Consider the following 23,450-nt stretch of genomic DNA (forward strand, 5'->3'; position numbering starts at 1 on the left):
CGTTTTCAAAGAAAACTCAAACTGTTTGAAAAACATTCAATTATTCAATTAGACTAACACTTATTATTAACATGATATTTATATAAACATGATACAAATTTTCATCCCCTATTTTATCCCCTTGGGGGTAGAGTTGATCAAAATCCTTTCTTAGGGGACGCCTCCGTCCTAACATCTACCTGCATGCCAAATTTCAGCCCGATCCGTCCAGTGGTTTGGGCTGTGCGTTGATAGATCACTATATCAGTCACCTTTGAGTTTTATATATATGTTACCTGAAATGTATGTAATCCGTCATTGTATACAATTCCTAGGAAATGTATGTAATTCCTAAAATCGCACGGAAATGTGTGAAATAAATTATTTTATACACATTGCCTAGGAAATCTATACATTTCCTAAATAGCAATCGGAAATGTAAAACATCTAAGATATTGGAAGGTACGCGGCTCGAAGGGGGGAGGGCCAAAAATTCGTAATCAGAATTTTTGGTTTGGATAAGGGGGTGGGTTAGGTTTGGTTCGTGTTTTTTAAAACTAGATAGATATAGGAGCCCCATGAAGTGGGGCTCCGTCGGCTCACGACCGTCCTTTTGTAGAATTTTGGAAAAAGACGAATTTCGGCATATTACAAAATGCTGGCCGTTTGTAATACGGCGGATTATACAATCCGACTGGGACGTGTACAAGGGGACAGCGGGACGAGGGGACTGATTACTAACCAAATGAAAATTTGATTTGATTGAATATAAGTTGATTTAAGAAATGTTAATTAGTAAGATAATATTATGAACATATTATTATTATTTTACGGTAAGACTGTTACCCGATACAGTGTTTTTAGTACAGAAATCATTTATTTTTTACATTTCCTAGGAAGATTATACATTTCCTAGGATATCTATGCATTAAATAGTTTATTTAACAATATTTTATACATTTCCTAAATGGTATCGGAATTGTACACATTTGCTAGGATTTGTATACAATTCCTTGATTTCATACATTTCCGGTAACATATGCAATACAAATCTATATCTATACATATACAGTAAAACCCGTTTAAGACGATTTTCCAGGGACTCAACCAAAAACGCGTCTTAAGCGGGAAAGCGTAATAAGCGGGAAATAAAAAACGGACTTACTACATACATGTTATGTACTAGCTCATCAGCAGCATCATTTTATTCTTAATTATTTTTTTTTCACTTTTGTTTAATTATTGTTTGTATGAATTTTTAATCTAATTTAATTTTTAATCTGTATTATGTTAATGTATTAAATTTAAATCTGAATTTTAAATATATGTATACCATAACATAATCGCCGCTCTGTTTATAAAATTGTTAAACATTTCACGGTCCCGCAGGACAGGCATTGCCTAGTGCGGGAACCAATGATTTTATTTCCTGTGTTTTAACGTTTTTCTTTAAGAAACTGTATTAAGCACTATTTAATGTATAAGTATGTATTATGACTGATGTATACGTGTCTTAAAGAATAAATAATTTTTACTTTTTTTTTTTTACTTTTTTAAGCTTCCGCCCGCGACTCCGTCCGCGTGGACGTCCGTCGTATCGTCGTCGTCGTCGGACGTACGACGGTCCGTCGTAACCTGGGCATAAAATAGGATACTTTTTATCCCGGAAAAATACGTAGAAAAAAAATGTTGTGTGGTTTTATGAAACCACGGTAAAAGTGAAACTTTTTTTAAATTATCGTATTTGTACGATAATTATCGTACGTATCGTGCGTCACGCGACATGCGCTACACAGACCAAAAAGTTTGAGACGATGCGATGTAATAAAAGTTGCACTTTAAAAATAAATCATAATTTTTCTTAATTTTTTCTGCGCGGACGGAGTCGCGGGCGGAAGCTAGTAAACAATAAAATTAACCTAAATAAAAAAATCTATTGCCGCATACAGCGGCGTGTTCGGTGTAACTGAACCAAGTTTCACATTGACAACAGAGCACAACGCGTGATGATGCCGACAGGCCGACAATTCCATTGAATGCTAATTAGCCGACAGTTGCATATCAGTGTCGGCCAATTATTGGTAAGTAATCGAGTAGGCCGAATTAATAACCGACATCACATGAAATATGACTGTGTCGCTCAATATAGGTACAGCTGTTGAGGTTCCACCATTACACTAACTGCTAATGATGATTTCACTAGGTAGTCTATGTTAATCCATACTCCATAGGTACTTAATATTATAAATGCGAAAGTAACTGTCTAGACTACTGAACCAATTTTCATGAAATTTGGTATGGAAATATTTTGATAGCCGAGAAAGGACATAGGCTACTTTTTATCCCGGAAAAATGACGCAATCCCGGAAATCCCACGGGAACGGGAATTATGCGGTTTTTCTTTGACTGCGCGGGCGAAGCCGCGGGCGGAAACCTAGTATAACGTGAACCTGATAATTATTATATTATGATTCTCTCCATAATACACGCGGGGTACCACCAGAAGGAAGATACCCGGTCCTTTGGAAGGCTTACGTGGGGACCCAGGTCCAACACGCAGAGACCCTTTAGAGAATTTAATGTGTTGTGGGACACCTATTATGATTATTATCACAGAATTATTATTATATTATGTAATAACAATTATGCATAAACCGTGGGCCTACTTACACTGGTTCTTGTGATCACCCTACATTGCCCTGTTCAAGTAAATACTCATGCAGTTTTGCACCTGAGTGTTATAAGGTCCATATTTCAACGCCTCTTCAGAAGCAGCTGTTATGAGCTATGCCCATTGGGAACGTTTTGTTGGCATAGATCTATGAAGTTTTAGAGTCGACTGTAAATTTTATTATGCACAATCGTCATGTAAATTTATTTTATGTGTTGTTTTCAGATTTATTAATTCAAGCGAATTGTTGCATCAACAACCAAACTTATGAGAGCCTACGGATGCACACGAAACAATCCACTCATGCGATGAAAATCTATACATATAGATACTAATAAATCTGTAGAAGGGTCAATTCTGTACATTGAAAATATTGAAAAAAATAAATAGCAGGGGGTGTTACTGGATCGATACCATGCCCAAATATGTGATTAGAAAAATTTTTGTCTGTCTGTCTGTCTGTCTGTCTGTATGTTCAGGCATCACGTGAAAACTAACGGTTCGATTTCGATGAAACTTGGTATAATTATTCCTTATTATCCTGGGCATAAAATAAGATACTTTTTATCCCGGAAAAATACGTAGAAAACAAATAAATCTTAATTTTTCCGCGCGGACGGAGTCGCGGGCGGAAGCTAGTCAACAATATTAGGAATGGATTTGCATACATAATTACATAAGTAAGTACATACTCCTTTATTTTATTCAATTAGATACACTATATTTTCCTCGCGACTTCGTCTGCGTAGAACTAGTACATCCCCATACAAACTTCTATTTGTACCTACTAGGTATGTACTTTCCTGGGACTCGAATTATTTCGATTTTTTTGTGCAAAACGTAACTACATACAAACAGTTTTTAGGGTTCCGTAGCCAAAATGGCAAAAACGGAACCCTTATAGTTTCGTCATGTCCGTCTGTCCGTCTGTCCGTCTGTCCGTCTGTCACAGCCGATTTACTCGGAAACTATAAGTACTACAGTGATGAAATTTGATGGGAATATGTGTTGTATGAACCGCTACAAAAATATGACACTAAATAGTAAAAAAAAGAATTGGGGGTGGGGCCCCCCATACATGTAACTGAGGGATGAAATTTTTTTTTTCGATGTACATACCCGTGTGGGGTATCAATGGAAAGGTCTTTTAAAATGATATAAAGTTTTCTAAAAAACATTTTTCTTAAAGTGAACGGTTTTTGAGATATCAGCTCTCAAAGTCGTAAAAAGTATGTCCCCCCCCCTCTATTTTTATAACTACGGGGTATAAAATTCTAAAAAAAATAGAGGTGATGCATGCTAATTAACTCTTTCAACGATTTTTGGTTTGATCAAAGTATCTCTTATAGTTTTTGAGATAGGTTGATTTAACTGTAATTTTGTTCCTTTTTATTACACGCTTTATATTAGCTTCACCTGTATGTTTGTAACCGACTTCTTTGGGCGCGATTTTGACCCACTTTAAACGGCCAGATTTCGTTCAAACTTTGTAGATTTATTGAGGACCGATGACAATACACTAATTTGATAAAATTTTCTATTTTTTAGTTCGGTTTTCTATAAAAAGCGTGTTTTTTAGTTTTTTAAACTATTATTATTTCGTAAAAATTATGAAACCGGTGGTATGGCCATACTTCAATGGGCATAATTTGCTTGTTTAAATTGCAAAAAAACACTTTCCTATTTTGATAGAAACTTTCAGGAGATTCGTAGAATCTAGATATACTTAGACTTAGATAACAGTAGTAAGTAGCTAGTTATATTATGTAAGTAGGTACATATTATAAGAAAATGATTGTAGAAATATTTATGCTAAACGTAGTTATTATAGTGTATTTTATTATTAGTATGTGATTTATCCTGTGAATTTGTTGTTGAGATCATTGAGTCACTAGGTATGTAGTACGTAGTACATAATAGTAACTCAATGGTTGAGAATTGAGATAGAGACAATGATGAGAGTGTTTATTAGCAATTTACCTACTTTGCTTATATAGTTACTTAATTGGATATTGCATTCAGTTGAATTTCCTTTTTTAAGCATCACAGAGGAAAAAAAGACGTGTGGCACTCGGGGACTGCCGCGGTAAAGCTATTGCATAGCATGCCTTCAAGCCACACCTCCGAGCCTGTCGGAGTGGGGAGCGTGAGGTTTTTTCGTTACGGAATTTCTCAATTCGGTCCCCGCGCTCAAGGCCCGCGATAGAAGCTATGCAATAGCTTATAAAGACGTGTGGCACTCGGGGACTGCCGCGGTAAAGCTATTGCATGCTATGCCTTCAAGCCACACCTCCGTGTCCGTCGGAGTGGGGAGCGTGAGGTTTTTTCGTTACGGAATTTCTGGATTCGGTCCCCGCGCTCAAGGCCCGCGAGAGAAGCAATGCAATAGTGTATGAGAATCTTATATGCTAATACTTATTAACAATGTTATAATGGATGAACTTACTGGTTAAACGTACCCAAAACATTATTATATATTTTGATTCAAGATACTTTTGTTTCACTTTGGGTGGTGATAACCTGTTTGAAGACATTTCGGCGCAGCTGTGTTCATTTTAATTATTAGGTATACGGTTAACGAAATTTCGCATTAGATTAGATAATTGAATCGCAGGTTGCGATATCACTCGAATAATCCATACTTCCATACTAATATTATAAATGTGAAAGTAACTCTGTCTGTCTGTTACTTAATCACGCCTAAATTACTGAACCAATTTTCATGAAATTTGGTATGGAGATATTTTGATACCCGAGAAAGGGCATAGCCCATAGGCTACCTTTTATTGCGAAATATGTACCACGGGCGAAGCCGGGGGGACCACTAGTAATTAATAAAGACGTCTGCTCTCTGCTGTACGCTAGGATTTCTAAACTTAACGTGCTAATAGTGTGTTTACACTTTTTGTATTTTTGCGCCTGGCGAAAAATTTTTGCATTGTTAACTTTATGACCTAACTACAAAATATTATGTCGAAAAGAAATTTTTTGCAGCAGATGGTTTTATAGGTTTATATTAATTTATAAACAAAATGTACTCATAAACCTGATCGACGAGATCTTTATCGAAAGAGGATTGAACTTTAGGCTTAGGATAAAACAAGATCTCTATTTGCATACTTATAAAAAAAAGTATTTATTTAAATTTTGAACATTAATTTTCAGGTAATCCTGAAAAATTTTAGACAATGAACATTGTCGGTTGTAAAATTAGAAGCCCGTCTTCGGACTCTTCGGTAATGCAAACAGGATGGTTGCCGCTTGAAGCTCGCGCGAAATGGCTAACAATTCTCTAGCAGCGGATCTCAGACAGCGCTCGTTATATCCGGTATTATGAACTCCTTCTGAAATTGAAAAACATTATTTTTACTATTTAACTCCCATAAAATTATTTTACTTAAGAATCTAGATAAGGTTATGCCGTGGTTATGCTTTTGTGAATTTATTGTTTTAAAATTTTATGAGCCAAAAGATTTTATAGCAGCATATCATTAATTATTATTTTTTAGTCCATTAATTAAGAATTTAGATTAATTTAACTACAATATAAAACAATATCTTTATTTAACTACAATATAAAACAATATAATCTTTGGGGACAATCTTGTGATGTGCGGAAGGTATTTGTCTCACAAAAAAAATGTATCAGAGCTCTGTGCGGTTTGAACCAAAGAGACAGTAAATTGTAGACCTCTGTTTAGTAAATTACAGATCCTTACTTTAACTTGCATGTACATAAGAGAAGTATGTTTATTTGTAAAATATCACCCGGAATACTTTAAGAAGAAAGGATAAGTAAATTCGCATATGTTGACAAGATACCAAAACAAATTACATTTCCCAACGTGTAGAATCAACAAAGCTAAAAACAGTGGAATATTTATGGCAATTAAAATATATAATAAAATACCGGACAATTTTAAGGAACTACCAGTAAATCTTTTCAAAAATAAACTGACGAACTGGTCAATGGTAAAACAATTTTATGACATTGAAGAATTTATGACTTTGAAGTAGTGTAAACTGAATTGTGTGTGATAAGACGTGAAGTGTGTAGTGATATATCGTGTAAATCGTAGTGCGTTCGCGTAATTGTGAAAATTGAATTGTGTGTACATTTAAATAATTAGACTAATTAACTTTGTTTTTTAATATTTGCACACCCAATCAATGGGTAGAATGTATTAGCCACATAACATTGTAATTAAAACATCTAGAATCTGTAACTACATTCTTGCAAATAAATATAATTTGAATTTGAATTTGAATTTGAATTTGAATAGCGAGATAAGTATATTTTTTACTAGATTTCCGCCCGCGACTTCGCCCGCGGTTGCAAAGGAAAACCCGCATAGTTCCCGTTCCCGTGGGATTTCCGGGATAAAACTATCCTATGTGTTAATCCAAGTTACCCTATATTGTGCTAAATTTCATTGTAATCGTTTCAGTAGTTTTTACGTGAAAGATTAACAAACATCCATAAATCCATACAAACTTTCGCCTTTATAATATAATATATTAGACTAGATTTCCGCCCGCGGCTTCGCCCGCGTTTGCAAAGGAAAACCCGCATAGTTCCCGTTCCCGTGGGATTTCCAGGATAAAAACTATCCTATGTGTTAAAATCCAAGTTACCCTCTATATGTGTGCTAAATTTCATTGTAATCGGTTCAGTAGTTTTTACGTGAAAGAGTAACAAACATCCATACATCCATACAAACTTTCGCCTTTTTATTATATAGATATATATATTATATTAATAACATTCAATTTTTCCATCTACTTCTGCAATACAATTTTTAAATAGCAACTATCATTCAGTATAAACAGCAAAAGTGCAAAATACTATCTAAGTACATAATATTTACTGAGTCGTTACGATAATTACAATAATGGCGGCGCGTCACCATTCTATTTATAAATCCGGCCGGTACCGGTTTACGGTCAATATCGGTGCGGTAAGCGATACGGAGTCTTCGGTTTTTCGCGCTAGGTTCATTTTCCAATGCCGATCGCGGTACGAAGGGGACGGGTAGCGGTGTTTCACCGAGAAGGGAGTCTCGAAGTAGTCGGTATTGAAGCGTTACGTAATAACCACGCTTTATCTATCGTCATTTTGTTTAATATGTAAGTATGAGTGTTGTTTTTCTATTTTTGTATTCATTATTAATCTGTTGTGTGTTTATTGTTCGTGTGTTGCGGATTATAAGCGTTTATACATATTTATGTACCTATTACCTATGTTGTGATTGCCTCTAGACTCTGACAAGTTCATTGCCGCCATTGCCATTTGCCGCACGGTTTTCATATTACTTATCGGGCGTTATCGGTAGATATGGAATGGATTTATACAAAATATATTCTTTTAAGTGTCTTAATTATATTTCAGTTACCTACTTAGTTATTATTATTTAATATTTTTGAATAATATACTTATAGGTATACGTAGTTACCTACTTTTTGCAATTATTAGACACTGTAAGGTACTATTTAACTAATTTAACATAAACAAACAAAATTTGGTACATATAATGAGGACACCAAGATAATTTGAATTTTAATTATTGTCCAAAAATCAAAATTTTTAAGACTGACTCATAGATATATACCTACAAAACCTAACCCACTTCCAGATGACCTAGAAAGTTCAAATTTTGTAATCAACTAGGTAATAGTGTGTGTACAAAGGAAAATATCAGAAAATACTAAATTTATCTGTATTTCATTTTTTTTCAATGACATTAATTTTGTATGTATGGAAAAATCGAAAAGTTTATAAAAACGGAAAATATTATCACAGTATTACAATATTATATATTATATTCACGATAATAATGTTAAAATATCAAAACTAATCAGTGGCCGAAAAAAATTTTGAAATCCATCAATAAATGACTGAGATATAGATTATTGAAGTTTACATATTTTAGCACGAAACATCTGTGGATTTGATGCGCCTCTGACATCACACTCACTCGCGCTAGTATCGCTAGGGCGGATTACTTCGATTGCATGATTTCTTTATTCAAAACTATTATTAAACGTAAAATAAAAGAAAATTGTAATAAAAATATTGCTCATACAGTTAAAAATAATATATAATTTTACATATTCACACTTATATTTTATTCTGTATTTATGAGTGTTTAGTTTAGTTTTAATTTCAGTTTAATGGAAGAAGGCTTCGTCGAAGGTCCAAATGATTCAATTTGCGTAATATTAATATTAATATAAGTGAAACATCTTTAGGCGCGTTTAGAGTAAAATTTCAAGGTCGCATCATGGCAATACCATCACGTCATCGAGTAAGGCGACGATTCTTCTACGACGATCTTTGCATCTTGGTAATAGTGTGTACAAATTCACGCTGGATGTTTAGAAAATCATGTAATTTTTTAAACAGAAAACGAGTTTAAAAAATTGCAGATAATGACAGGGCAATGTGCGCTGACATTCATAACATACAAGAAAATATAGAAAATAATACTAAACAAACCATACAGAGAAACCGAAAAACAAAAATCGTAAATCTTTGCAGAATAATTTTCTGTACAAAAAGTAATGATATCACACCAAAAACATAAATGTAAAAATTTGAGCCGAGTTCAATCGTTGACTTAATTTGCCAAAAAAAGAAATGAGATCTAAAAGTGTGCCAAGTTCTATGGACAGTCCAGAAATTTATTTACAAAGAAGTATTAAGTTCTTAGGTGAACTGAAAACTCAATTGTTTTATTTTCCCTTTGAGAACAATAGTTCAGGATACATCGCCCATTTTTGCAAGTGACTACTATCAAGCTGATTTTCCGTTTGTAGCTTTATTTTGATGAGACACCGAATAATTTCGTGTACAAAACTCTCGATTGTGGTAGCTAACAGAGATAACAAGGATAAAATTTTTTGATTTGATGGTTCTCAAATATTTATTACGCAATTTGTAGGACAATATGTCTGTTGAATTATATAAACATTAACTAAGTGAAAACAAAAAAATCAGCTTGTTAGTAATCATTTATGATGACCTCGTTATCGATACACTTTGGAAAGGGGGACTCTTTGAACCAACCATAGATTTTGTAGGACAAATATTTTTTCGAATAATTTAGGTAATTATCTTGATTGAACAAAAAAAAAATCAGTTAGTAATAAATATTTGAGAACCATCAAATCAAAAATTTTTATCCTTGTTATCTCTGTTAGCTACCAGTCTACTACAATCGAGACTTTCGTACACGAAATTATTCGGTGTCTCATCAAAATAAAGCTACAAACGGAAAATTAGCTTGGTAGTAGTCACTTGCAAAAATGGGCGATGTATCCTGAACTACAACGTTTATTCCAAAACATGACTTTATAATTTGAATAATATAGTTATTTTCACAAAGGAAACAACTAATGACCTATTGAACCCCATAATTTGATGTGGCTAGTTTTACATACTGTTTTTAAAATATATTTTGTGAGGTTCTAAAAACTAGCCAAGTCAAATTATTAGATTTATGATCGAGATTTTTAAGACTTATCTCCGCCGTACGAACTATTGATATTCACTTAATCAGCATGTTTTTCTGAACACAAAAAGTGCGGCAGTCACTTCCTAGGGGTATGGAGGGGGTAGCTATGACGTAGCAAAGATGGCCGACAGGGCATTCTATTATATGTATGATACCTAGTATGGCGGAGGTAAGTCCCACGAAAATCGTTCTTTGAAGCCTTTTTTACAAATGGGTCTCACACCATTTCAGTTCGGCAGACTTCGGCACGGTGTTTGGGTGCGTGCGACTAGACGTATGCGTGTAGACCTGTGGTGTAGACTGTACGAAGCTCGCACGGATCGAGACGAGCTGTTCCGAAATTGGACGAATACGTAAACAGCTGTTTGTGAGAAAGTAATAGTGTATAGACGTATATAATATATGATCCATGTACAACAGTGAATAGTACTCGTAAAACTTGAGTATAAAGTGTATTAAATATGAATAAACAAAGTGAATTTATTAATGAAAAAAGTGATGAAAAAATAGTGAAAGAAAATGAGTGAGTACTCTATATACATTATACATACTTTGGCACTCGTGAGTTTTCTACCCACACATGTACATAAGTGCTGAGTGTCAAAATGGCTAATAAAAAGAACCTTAAGAAGAAATGTTCGCAACTGAAGTTCAAGAAACTAAAATTGATGAACCTATCTGGGTAAGTTTCACATGCCAATTCTGATTTTCAACTGATAAGTGAAATCTATTCTTTTATAGTTATACTGTCTATTAATATTTTGAAACTGCAATTTCAATTATTTTTATTAGTGCTTAAAGTTATAATTGTGTATATTTTTACATTAGAACTCGAGACATACCTAACTTCCCTGAGTATGAATTTGTGGAGCCACCGGTAGAGCAGCCTGCTAGCCAGACGGAGGTCACAGCCGAGGTGCAAGACCCAGTGGAACATGAAACAGTTCAAGACGTTGCTGATCAGTCGGAAGACATTACTAAACCAGTAGAAGATGTTGCTGATCAGTCGGAAGACATTAATATGGAGTAAGATTATATAATGTGATTTATTTATTAGATGATGAGACATTAATGGGAAAACATTTCCTCACACTAGGAATTTTTGCAAGCAAGCAATTGCAGAAATATTTATGTCACTTGTGTACTTAGAATAGTCACACTTCTTTTCTTTCTCTCACTTCGTTTCTTTATAAAAAATAGCTACTATATTGTATATATGTATACTATAAACTCTTATTACAATCATGGCAGTTCACTCTATTCCAAATCTTTCTAGTAGCTACTATGAGAATCCAGAAATTTATATAAACCTATATAATATTATAGAGATGATTGTTTCCAGAAGAAACCAAATTTTACCAAAACCGAATTATAGGTACTGAAACCGATTTATTTTTCTACAACCAAGATTAAAAGATTTAGTGCCAAGTTCAAACATAAAAAAGACGTGTGGCACTCGGGGACTGCCGCGGTAAAGCTATTGCATAGAATGCCTTCAAGCCACACCTCCGAGCCCGTTGGAGTGGGGAGCGTGAGGTTTTTTTGTTACGGAATTTCTCGATTCGGTCCCCGCGTTCAAGGCCCGCGATAGAAGCTATGCAATAGCTTAAAAATAACGATCACGGTTTCTACGTACCTATGTGATACATATTTTTCAGATAAGTGGAGGTACGGTTTTCTTAAAAATTTAGTAAGAATGTACACAGCTGCACCGTTTTTAACCGACGTCATAAAAAAGGAAAAGGTACCAATTCGGCCGGTATATTTTTTTTATGTATGTACACCGATTACTCCGAGGTTTCTGAACCGATTTACGTGATTCTTTTTTTGTTCGATGCGAGATGATGTCGAATTGGCCAGTAGTTTTTATTTTATGAGCATTTTTGTATGTATTTGTAAATGTTGCAAGTATCTTTGATTCACTACCCGGTAACCGATTGAGCTGAAATTTTGTATACGTATATAAATTAGATAGCGAAGAAAAATTATCATGACATAGAGCTGATTTGATGATGGAATTGGAAGGTGGCCATAGGAACTCAGTAATATCGAGTTTATCGAGTTTGGGCTCGTTTGATTCGTGTTAAAAACACACTAAAAAGTATTAAATAAATATAACTGCACATATTATTTAGATGTGCTATTTATTAATAGGTTTGAAGTCGGTGCCAAACACTAAGCACTTAGTATTAAGGTGAAATGAGACCCAAAACAGACGTTTTGAGCTCACGAAGAATTAATTTTTTTCTTCAAAAACTACCAATTTGATTTTTTTTATTTATGGATTTATTTAATTGAAGAGTTTGTCTAGTGACGTGCGGGAACCGAAACACGATTGAAAAAATTTGCCTCGATAGAAAAACGTTGTGAAGTTTCCTAAAAATTAAACGGTCAATCAATTTCATTTGGACAATGGTAAAGTAATATCAATGAAACTTTATCCACATCCATTTCCATTCAATTCTTGAGAGACGTGCGGGATTAGATTTTACATTTAATACATCAGTAATTAAAAAAAAATATATTTATAAATTTATATTTATATAAGTTTGCTGTGTATGACGCCGACAATCGAGTTTATTACGGGCTAGGATAATAAAGCGACAAAGGAACGTACACAGCTGCGCAATTTTTTCTAGTTTTGTGATGAAAGTATCTTTATAATAATCGTGGTATTATAATTGGTTTATCAATGAATTTTTCTATAAATCTTTTTTTGTTATACAGAATTTTCGTTTCATTCATTCTCTCCTATTATAACTTATTGTGGTTGTTTCAGCAGCACAATGTACAAGGACAGCTCAAAATGACGAGCAAGAAACATATTTATTTTCGGAACAAGGTGAAGAAGAAAAAATGAAAGTCGTATCAAGAAGATAAACATTGGAACAATAAAATAGTACCAAAACCAGCATTCGAAAATATCTGTTATGTTATGTTATATTATATATCAAATGTCAAAATTCTATCTTATTATCTATACTAATATTATAAATCTAAAGAGTTTGTTTGTTTGTTTGAACGCGCTAATCTCGGGAACTACTGGTCCGATTTGAAAAATTCTTTCGGTGTTAGATAGCCCATTTATCGAGGAAGGCTATAGGCTATATATCATCACGCTAAGACCAACAGGAACGGAGCAATGCGGGTGAAACCGCGGGGAACAGCTAGTATATCATATATCTGATATTAAATATATCAAAATGTCGGATATATTTATTAAAAAAAAATCAAAATTGTAAATAATATTTTTTTGTTATTGATTTTTTCAATAAATATGATATATATTATGTAAAAAAAAACCAAACGTAAATAGCATAAGTCTATTATGTATTTTTATTATCATATTGTACGTAAAGTCCCCATGACGAAAAACTATAAAATATTTTGTTTACAAAGATGTTCAAATAACTTATATAGGTAGCGACAATTCTAACAATAACAAATCATTTCATCATAAAATAAATTAGTCGCAAGCTCACTTTTTGTAACCAGACTTGTACCAATTAAAAATCGACCTTCGTGCAAAGGAACAAAGGTCGTTTTTCTAGTCCGATGGGTCCGGCAACGAAAAGACGTTGCCGGATCGCTTTACTCGGCTTTAACCGCGCGAATATAAGAATTTAAGTAAAGTTCATTGAACCTCCGTTAGTTCCGTATGTTTCCGTCATCTATTCAGTTGTGTGGCATGGCGAGGGGATTTTCGTGAAGCGTCCCGCGCGCTCTTATGCTCCACCCAGGGGGCGTAGCCCAAAAGGTGCACAAACACGATTGTATTTCGTCTTAAGCCCGTGCACGGTTTTCTTAACGTAGTTATTTTTATTGATTGTTAATTTTTAATTGAAAAAAATTTTGAAGTTTTTTTGCATTAAATATCAATATTAATAATAATACAGTTTTAAAATACATAAAGAAAATCAATAATTTTTTTTCAAATACCCAGCTTACAACTATTCTTCATTTTTTGGTAGTTAATAATCTACCTGAACTATATAGGTACTTGTGATTGATGATTTTGCAGATGGTGCGTGATGGTTATGAAAAATTGTCAGGGGTTAGTGTACCTACTGTATCAGTGGGACGAACATCTGCCGAACTTCTATTCATTGCTGTCAAACATTAAAATCGTTTGATATGTGCGAGAGTAGAGAAACATATTATTAAAACTACGATCTAGTTGATTGGAAGTGATTGGCAAATGATGCTGCAACGTGATAAGATATTGGACGGTAGAAAATAAGGTAAAGAATAATTGGTATGGTATACAAACAAGTGCTTCAGACTTCGTCTGATAAGTACAACCCATCTGTCTGCTGATTTTAGGATTTTGATAAACCAAGTTGTGGCCTAAGATAGTACGCGCTTCCCTAGAAGAAACACGTTCACGGTTCGCTTGAAAACTTTTGCAGATATTTATTTTCCTTTTATCGGTGCCCACACTGGAAGGTGTAAGGTGTAAGGTGGCTGAGAAAAAGAAAGCAAAGAGTGAGCAAGCAGAGGTGTGTTTTCATGATAGGGGTGAAAATAAGTGGTTTCTACCCAAGATGACAAATGTTGGAAAAAAGAAATGGAACCGAAACTCATGGTACATATTATATATTAATATACTTCAAGAGCTGAAAGATTCCCGCTGAAATCATTGTATGAATTTGATAGGATGATGGCTTTGAAAATATTGTAATGTACTTATTTTTGAATAAATTTATAAAACTAAATACACGTTTTTTTATTTCGATAAAACCCTATTTTTAATTTAATCGGTTTTATTTATTCGGATTAGGATGCCATAAATATCGATTAATTTTGTTTTAAAAGATTTTTTATGATAAGTCATTAAAGATAAAAGACTGTATGATCTTTGAGTTGTAATTCGTTAATAATAAATCATTAGTCAGCTACTAAACCACTTTGTCAGAGTTTAAAATATTTCAGCAAGATGCGCGAAGTTTGATATACAGTGAGGTTTTTTATATTTTCGATACCTAATAATAATTGAATGGTGGAAAGGTGAATATCAGCTCCTTAGTTTTAAATTAAAAAATCATATTAAATTCAATAATTACTTGCAAAAACAGTATAAATTAGTAATAGTAAACTATATATTCAACGTACAAGTGTTATTTCATGTGAAATACGTATAATTACGTGACTGAAGCTGCGTTTTGTATAACGTGGCTGTCAACGGCAACGGAAATTCAAATTCGAATTTCGTCTTGGATAAACCAGGGGAGTACTAGTTTTAATATATCTTATTTAAAGATACACACAACATTCCCATTCATTTAACTAATAACACTGCTCATATTTTATGAGTAACGTCACAATAAATACATGAGCGCATAGTTATCGTCTCACTTTGCTTGACAAGTTGGAAGCAATTTAGAGGACAAAAACTAATAGCTCCAGACAAAATATACTTCATTTCTACTAAAAACTACTTTTTATCTATTCACTATCTATCTAACACAAGTAAATTTTTAGTATAACTGCATCATAAATACAATTTTTTAACATCTATTTCACCTGTTTCAGCAATTAAAATTACAACATGCTGACCCGCAAGGCGGTGGCCAAAGACATGGAAAACAAACTAAAGGCCACATTACAGGATTTAAAGGCTTCACAATCCCTGTGTGAACAACTCTTGCTGGAGAGAGAGGAACATGAACTTGAAATCCAGAAAATTATAAAAAAGAACACAAGTTTGAAGGCCGAGCTAGCTGAACTCCACACTCAATATATAGACAGCCAAAACAAGTGCACAGCCCTCCAAGACATTGTTGACAGCTTCCAACAGTGTTCCAATGACCACGAGAAGGCTCTCAGTCGTATCGTTGAGCTGGAATGCAGTTTAATGGAGGTTCAAGAAGATAACTCCAAGCGGCTATGCACTTCATCGAACAGTCTTCTTGGTGAACTGCTTGAATGTGGACAGTTAAGTGGCTTTGAAAACAATACAAAAATCAAGCTAAATTCACATAATAAATTAAAAAAATATCTCAAATTAAGTAGGTTCATTAAACGCACTAAATCAGTTATGAGAAATAGATTTTCATTAAAAAATGTAGCACAATTGCAAATTAAAAATAATAGCCTTTTGAAAGAGTTAGATAGATATCATAGGGACTTAGAACATTATAAAATGATGTATGAGGTAGAAACTACAGAACTTAAGGAGAAAATAGACTCATTAAATGATACATTATATGACCTCAACCAAAAATATTCTGCTGCCCAGTTACAAATTAATGAACACATAAAAGAGGCAGATTATATATTAAAGTTAAGCAATGAAAATATGGAACGCTTCGAGTCTCTGACCAATAACTATGTATGTAAGTGTTCCATAAGTGACAATGAGCAACCGTCGCCCCATAAGACCATTGACTGCACTAACATACATAGTATTCAACCAACGGCAACACTTTCATCTAGTAAAACAAAACATCTTTCCATGCAGGAAATTATTGTGTTGTCAGATAATATAGGTCAGGGTTTTGGCGCTTTGCTTAACAACTTAGGGCATAAAGTTACTAATTTTTGCACTCCTAATAGTTCATTTACATATATCATGAATTCATTAGATAATTTTAGTTTTAATGAAAATAGTATTGTTATTATATTATACGGAGATAGTTTTAATTTAAAAAAACATGACATTGATATAGGATTTCAAAAAATGTTAAAAATTAGTGGTGAGACAAAATGTAAATTTATGTTGTGTACATTACCGTATTTGCCTGGTTTGACACAAAATCAATATAGGTTTATCTATAATATTAACTTGAAATTGTATAATTTAACAAATCATCATAGTGATGCATTTATATATTTTGACTTAAATTCCTGTATAAAATCTTTTTGTATGACAAAGAATACAGTGTATCTGCCATTTAGATATAAGAAAGAACTTGCTATGTTAATAGCATATAAAATTATTAACCAGTCTGGTACATGTTCTGTATCAGACCATCGATCTACTATAATTTTATGTAGTAGTAACTATATACACCAACCTAGGTTAAGTGTTGACAGAAAATTTAGCCCTAAGCTAGATTTAAACTAGTATGTAAGACAACAGCTAAGCAGCCTTTTTCCATTGTACATCAAAATATTCAAGGCTTGGCTAGCAAATTATTAGAAATAGAATTATTCTTAAATCATTATAGTATTAAAGTTTTTTGTGTAACAGAACATTGGCTTAAACAATGTCAGTTGTTAATAAATGTTGATAATTATGAGTTAAAAAGTATATACTTTAGGAAACATGCTATTCATGGAGGTTCTCTTATTTTTGTACACAATAGTGTAAAATGCAAAGAACGAACTGACATTGTTAGTCTATCTGTAGAACGCACCATTGAACTGTCCTGTGTTGAACTTGAGCGTTACATTATTGTTTGCGTTTATAGGCCTCCTTCCAGTGACTATAATATGTTTGAGACAGTCATGGAAGAAATATTAAAGCGTTTGAGCAGAAGTGAAAAGAAGGTTATAGTATGTGGAGACTTTAATATTGATTTACTTTCACACACACAAACGGCAACACGAATAGTTAATTTATTTCAATCATTTAATTTACATAAACTTTTTGATGAACCAACACGAATTACACCTAGTTCTGCAACTTGTATTGATAATGTTTACTGTGATTGTAACTTTTTAGAAAAAAATATTCTCAATACACTGACTTCGGATCACTGTGGCCAGAAAGTAGTTTTTGAATGGGATTGCATACCTACATTTAAAAGAATTAATGTTAGGCCTATAACTAAAAAAGGCATTCATAAATTTAGAGATAATATTAATAATAAATTGCCTGGCCTGAATGATCAATCCTTTCATAATAATCCTTGTGAAATGTTTACAAATCTTTTTAATTTAATTCATAATGAGTTTGAAAAAATCTTTAAAGTTAAATCTTTAAGTATTACCAAGGATTTACCATTTAGCCAATGGGCAACACCTAGTATACACAGATGCAGGAATGTTTTATATGAGTTATATGGCATGAAGCAATATAACAAAGACATGTCATTTCTTAGTTATGTTAGAAATTATTCAAAAACTTTTAAAAAAGTTTGTTTCACTGCCAAGTGCTTGTATGTCAGAGATAAAATACGCAACTCTGATAACAAAGTTAAAACGGTTTGGTCAATTATTAATGGTGAAATGGGCAAAAGCCAATCAAATAGTACCATAAAACTTGTTAATGCTGGTAGGGTCATTGACAAAAGTGCTGATGTTGCGCTTGCTTTTGAAGATTTTTTTAGTAGTGTCCCTGTTAGTATTACCGAAAAATTAAATTCGTCATCAGCGCTTGCGGAGTCCTACTTGAGGGACCATGTTGCTGAGTGTAATGTATTATTTGAATTGCGACATGTGACTGCAGAGGAAATTGTTAAAACTTTTAAAACATTAAACTTAAAAAAAACATGTGATCTCTGGGGAATGTCTGTAAATTTAGTAAATAATATTATAGAAAACATTGCCAACCACTTAGCGTTTATATTTAATCAATGTTGTGACTGTGGTATATTCCCTGATTTATTAAAGTTAAGTAAAGTAATTCCTTTATTTAAAAGTGGTGACCAGGAAGACTGTAATAACTATAGGCCAATTTCCATTTTACCAACTTTGAGCAAAGTCTTCGAGAAATTAATTTTAAACCAATTATGTAGTCATTTTGTATCAAATGGTTTACTGCACGCCAAACAGTTTGGTTTCACAAAGGGGCGCTCTACTACTGATGCTGGAATAGCTCTTTTGTCACATATATATAAAGCATGGGAAAATTCAAAGAATGCTTTAGGGATATTCTGTGACCTTTCTAAGGCTTTTGACTGTGTAGAACATACCACTCTATTACGGAAACTAAATTTTTATGGTATTAAAGGTTTATCTCAGGACCTCATAGCTTCATATCTTCAGAACAGGGTACAAACCGTTGTTGTTAATGGAGAGAAATCTCGCGGTGCGCCGATTAACATAGGTGTTCCGCAGGGATCTATCTTAGGACCGTTTTTGTTCTTAGTATATATTAATGACCTACCTTATTATTTGCAGGGTATGTGTGAAATAGTACTGTTTGCAGATGATACCTCATTAATATTTAATGTGGATAGACATGACTCAAACGTTGACGAAGTAAACTCTGCTCTTTTACGCATATCCAATTGGTTCACTGCTAATAATTTATTATTAAATGCAAAAAAAACAAATTGTGTAGAATTTATCCTTCCAAATGTAAAAAAGGTAAAAAGGGATATTATTTTAAACGGGGAGGTATTATACCCTGTGGATTCTACTGTTTTTCTTGGATTGACACTAGATGAGAAGTTACAATGGGGGGCCCATGTTGCCGCCACCGCTGCTAAGCTTAGTTCAGCTGCATATGCAGTTCGAAGAATAAGGCATCTCACCGATGTAGACACGGCTAGATTGGTTTATTTTAGCTACTTTCATAGCATTATGTCCTATGGAATTCTTCTATGGGGCAGGGCTGCAGATATTGAAACTATATTTATATTACAGAAAAGAGCCATACGCTCTATATATAATTTACGTGCTAGGGACTCACTAAGAGATCTCTTTAAGAATACTGGTATCCTCACTGTACCATCACAGTATATATTTAATAATATTTTATATGTACACAAAAACGCAGACTTACACACAAGAGTAGGAGATAGACACTGTTATGGCACAAGGAACAGAAATAAAATTGAAATGCCATTTTACCGGTTAGCTAAAGTTAAAAATTCATTTATGGGTCAAGGTATACTTTTTTACAACAAAATTCCTCATAGTATTAAAGAGTTTAGTAGTGCTAAATTTAAGAATTATGTAAAAAACGTCTTAGTTCAGAGAGCCTATTACAGCATTAAGGAATATATGGAAGATAAAAACCCATGGAGGGTTGTCGCGTGAGAACCGCAGGACAGTTCTTTGGCATATTATGATAATATATACGTACGGTTACTTACATATTTTGTAAAATTAAATTGTAATACTGAAATGATTTAAAAGAGCAACTATGGAGTTTCTTGCCGATTCTTCTCCATAGATACTGCTTTCCGAATCGGTGGTAAATGATAAAAATATGTATTGACGTTTCAAAAGTGCTTCTCGAAGAAGTCTAATTGAATAAATAAATGTTTGAGTTTGAGTTTGAGTTTAATTAATTTGTAGCGCCCTTTACGCATCATCAACTCCCATTCCCCTTAAAGTATAATTTCGGCTCAGTGAACAAACCAATAATCTTGTAACATGTTTATTGTAAAGTGTATAGGTATACTCTGTACATATTACATATTATTATAACTTTGTAACTTATCACAAATAAATCGTTTAAATTTCAGGTCTACAGAGGAGTTTGTAGAATATTGCAAGAAGCGAAATCCATCATCAACGTGGAATTACTTTCTAACATCCAGCGACCGACAGTCTGCTAAGTGCAAGATATGTTCTCGAGTTATAAAAACATCCGGATCATCCACGAGTGGGTTACATGGACATTTGCGGTCGAGACATAAGATCAAATTGGATTTTGCTAAAAAATGTTCTGAAAAGGCCTCGTCACGAGTCCAGAGTGAAGAACATAATATGACTCTAGATACAAATTTAGTAATAGTTAAGCAAGAACCAATTACAGCCGAGATCTCGTTTGAAGGTGAAGTACAAAACGATGAATCTATTGATGATGAACCTATTGCAAAGAAAATAAAACAAGGAGATGATCGTTCTGAATCTGAATCAATGAAGTTACTTATTGCAAGAATGGCAGCGCTGGATGGAATTTCTTTGAGCAATTTTTGTACGTCGTTGGATTTGCGTTGCCTTTTTGCTAATGTAGGATTTGAGCTGCCAACTTCAGTTGCAGAAGTTATAAACATATTGACCGCAAAAGGTTATATTATAAAGGCTGAATTGGAGGAAAAATTCGAGTGTTACAAATATGAAAATTACAAATTTTGTTTAAGTTTTCAACAATATCAGACGTCACGCAATCAGTTTTACTTTTCTATTAATATACACAATAAGAATCCAAATTTTGGTGGGCCAAAAAACCTAGGTCTTTTTAAAGTTACAATGCCAATTGAATTTGACGAATTTCTAAAAAAAGTAAGTGCTTATTTAAATGAATATGACATAACATTGAATGGTGATATAATTGCATTTACTTGTGATGATTCACTTACTTCAAATGGTGTGGACTTTTCTATTGTAAATCAGACACAATTATGTTTAGCTCAAGCAGTACAGCATGCTGTAGTTGATAGACTATATCGAAAAGAATTAATACCAGATAATTTAGTTTACATAAATTCAGATGAAAGCGATGAAGATTCTATGGATGAAATAGATATGACCGATCCATTTCTTATAAGGGAACCCATTTCAATTAACCCGCAACTAATATACAGGGACACAATTGATAAAGTAAGAAAACTTGTTCGTTATTTTAAAAACTCAACATCAAGAAATGCTTATTTGCAAAATTTGGTAAGAAAAAAATACGGTAAAGAAATTCATTTATTAATGGACTGCAAAAAACGTTGGACTTCGATGTGTGAAATGATCGGGCGCTTCTTGAAATTAAAAGAATTAGTTCAAAAATGTATACAATATTTTGAGGTGGATTTATTTATAAATGATGAAGAATTACGACTGCTGACAGAAACCCATGACAGTCTTGTTGTTATTAAAGCAACAATTACTGCATTGTGTAAACCCAATGCTAATCTTCTAACCGCAGATGCTGCACTGAGATTTATGTTAAGAAAATTGGATGAACAGAAAAACAATACAAGTCTAAATTTTGCATTAAAGTTGAGAGAGTACATTAAAGAGCGGCGTTCAAAGATGTCTAGTATATTGCAATATTTGCACGATCGCTACTCCTATAATAACTACGAGGATCATGATACATTTGTAAAACCATCTTCTGATGAGATGGTAGACATATTAGTATCATTGCTGAAACGTTTAAAGCAAGAAAAAGACACCGAACAGGCAGAAGGAATACCGAATCGTAAAGAAGCATATGAAAAATCGTTTGATGATCCGTTAGGAGCAGAAGACGAGGAAGAATTATCAATAGAAAAACAATTAGAGAAGGAAATCAATAATACATGTCATGATAAATCACCATCAAAAAAATTGAAGTCGCAGCAGTTAGATTTGAAAAGTATAGTTATGGGGGAAATCAGTATTTATGAAAGTGTTGGGGGTAGTCGCGGAATGTACTTGACGACGGCTTACGAATATCTATTATCTGTTGTACCAGCCATAGCTGAAGCTGAACAATACTTCTATGCATCAAATCATGCTTATAAGACACTCAGCAATCATCCTGATAAAATATTAAATACTTTATTTTTCTTGAGATCCTATTTTATAGACCAAAAATCAGAACAGTAGGTAATTTAAAGTAATTAAATGGTTTTTATAATATTTTAATAATACATATTATAATTTTGTTAAAATATTATGTTGTTTTATTGAATATCCATCGTTAATTAAATATTAATAATTAAAAGTAAAACTTTAATTTAAAATAAAAGTAAAATTTATTTCGGTGACAAGAGACTAGCAGGCTTGCTTGCTTGCTAGTCTCTTAAGATTGGGTAAAATTTTTATCACTAGATACGTTTTATTATATCTAATGATTTGGTTACATAAAACTTGATTTTGCTCTTGTTTATAAAATCTTTGAATTGAAAACGCACTCAGTTACATACGTTTCTATCAGCAAATTACATAAATTATAGTACTTCGAACGAGGCAGGGAAAAGTTAACTACCTAAAATGCATACCTACATGCTTTTGCCAAATGCATTTGGCAGTGGATGCAGCTATAATTATAAGGGTGCTAACTTTGGTATCAACTTCTGATAATGTCTGTTAAGGACGCTATAACGTATTTTTACAAAAACACGCTGTTTTTCGGTACCATTTTAACTTAAAGCAATTACACGTGAGAACATAGTAATATCTTAATTTAAAGATAATATATTCAGCTCTACGTTCATCTTATAAAAATTGTACGACGTCATACAAAATTGTCGCTGAAATACGTTTTTTCCATCACAATAAACGCATAAAATGCAAAAAAATGGGGTCTAAACCGGTACCATTTTAGGAAAATTAAGAGCCTAATCTATCTTCTTAACTATATCTTATTGAGGGATATATAGTCCTTTATATATGGTGTAATTTTTATGAATCTAAATCAAAATTTTATTTCAATAATGAGCTAAATTAAAAATACTTGTCGATTTCTT

The 23,450-nt window shown here is 33.2% G+C and overlaps 1 protein-coding gene across 2 annotated transcripts; it reads left to right on the top strand.

Annotated features, from left to right (window-relative positions):
• Positions 1–7,624: 7,624 nt before the first annotated feature.
• LOC123692690 lies at positions 7,625–22,654 on the top strand. 2 transcript variants are annotated; one of them, XM_045637489.1, is made up of 3 exons: positions 10,630–10,846; positions 10,993–11,190; positions 20,526–22,654. In XM_045637489.1, exons 1-3 carry the CDS (start codon positions 10,770–10,772, stop codon positions 22,585–22,587), a joined length of 2,337 nt encoding a protein of 778 aa, XP_045493445.1. In that variant the 5' UTR covers positions 10,630–10,769; the 3' UTR covers positions 22,588–22,654. The 2 variants fall into 2 exon arrangements, with proteins under 2 accessions (XP_045493517.1, XP_045493445.1); XM_045637561.1 differs by lacking the exons at positions 10,630–10,846; positions 10,993–11,190 and adding an exon at positions 7,625–7,777.
• Positions 22,655–23,450: the final 796 nt, after the last annotated feature.

This window comes from Colias croceus, chromosome 1, assembly GCF_905220415.1.
Source record: "Colias croceus chromosome 1, ilColCroc2.1".
In the NCBI taxonomy this organism is placed as follows: domain Eukaryota; kingdom Metazoa; phylum Arthropoda; class Insecta; order Lepidoptera; family Pieridae; genus Colias; species Colias croceus.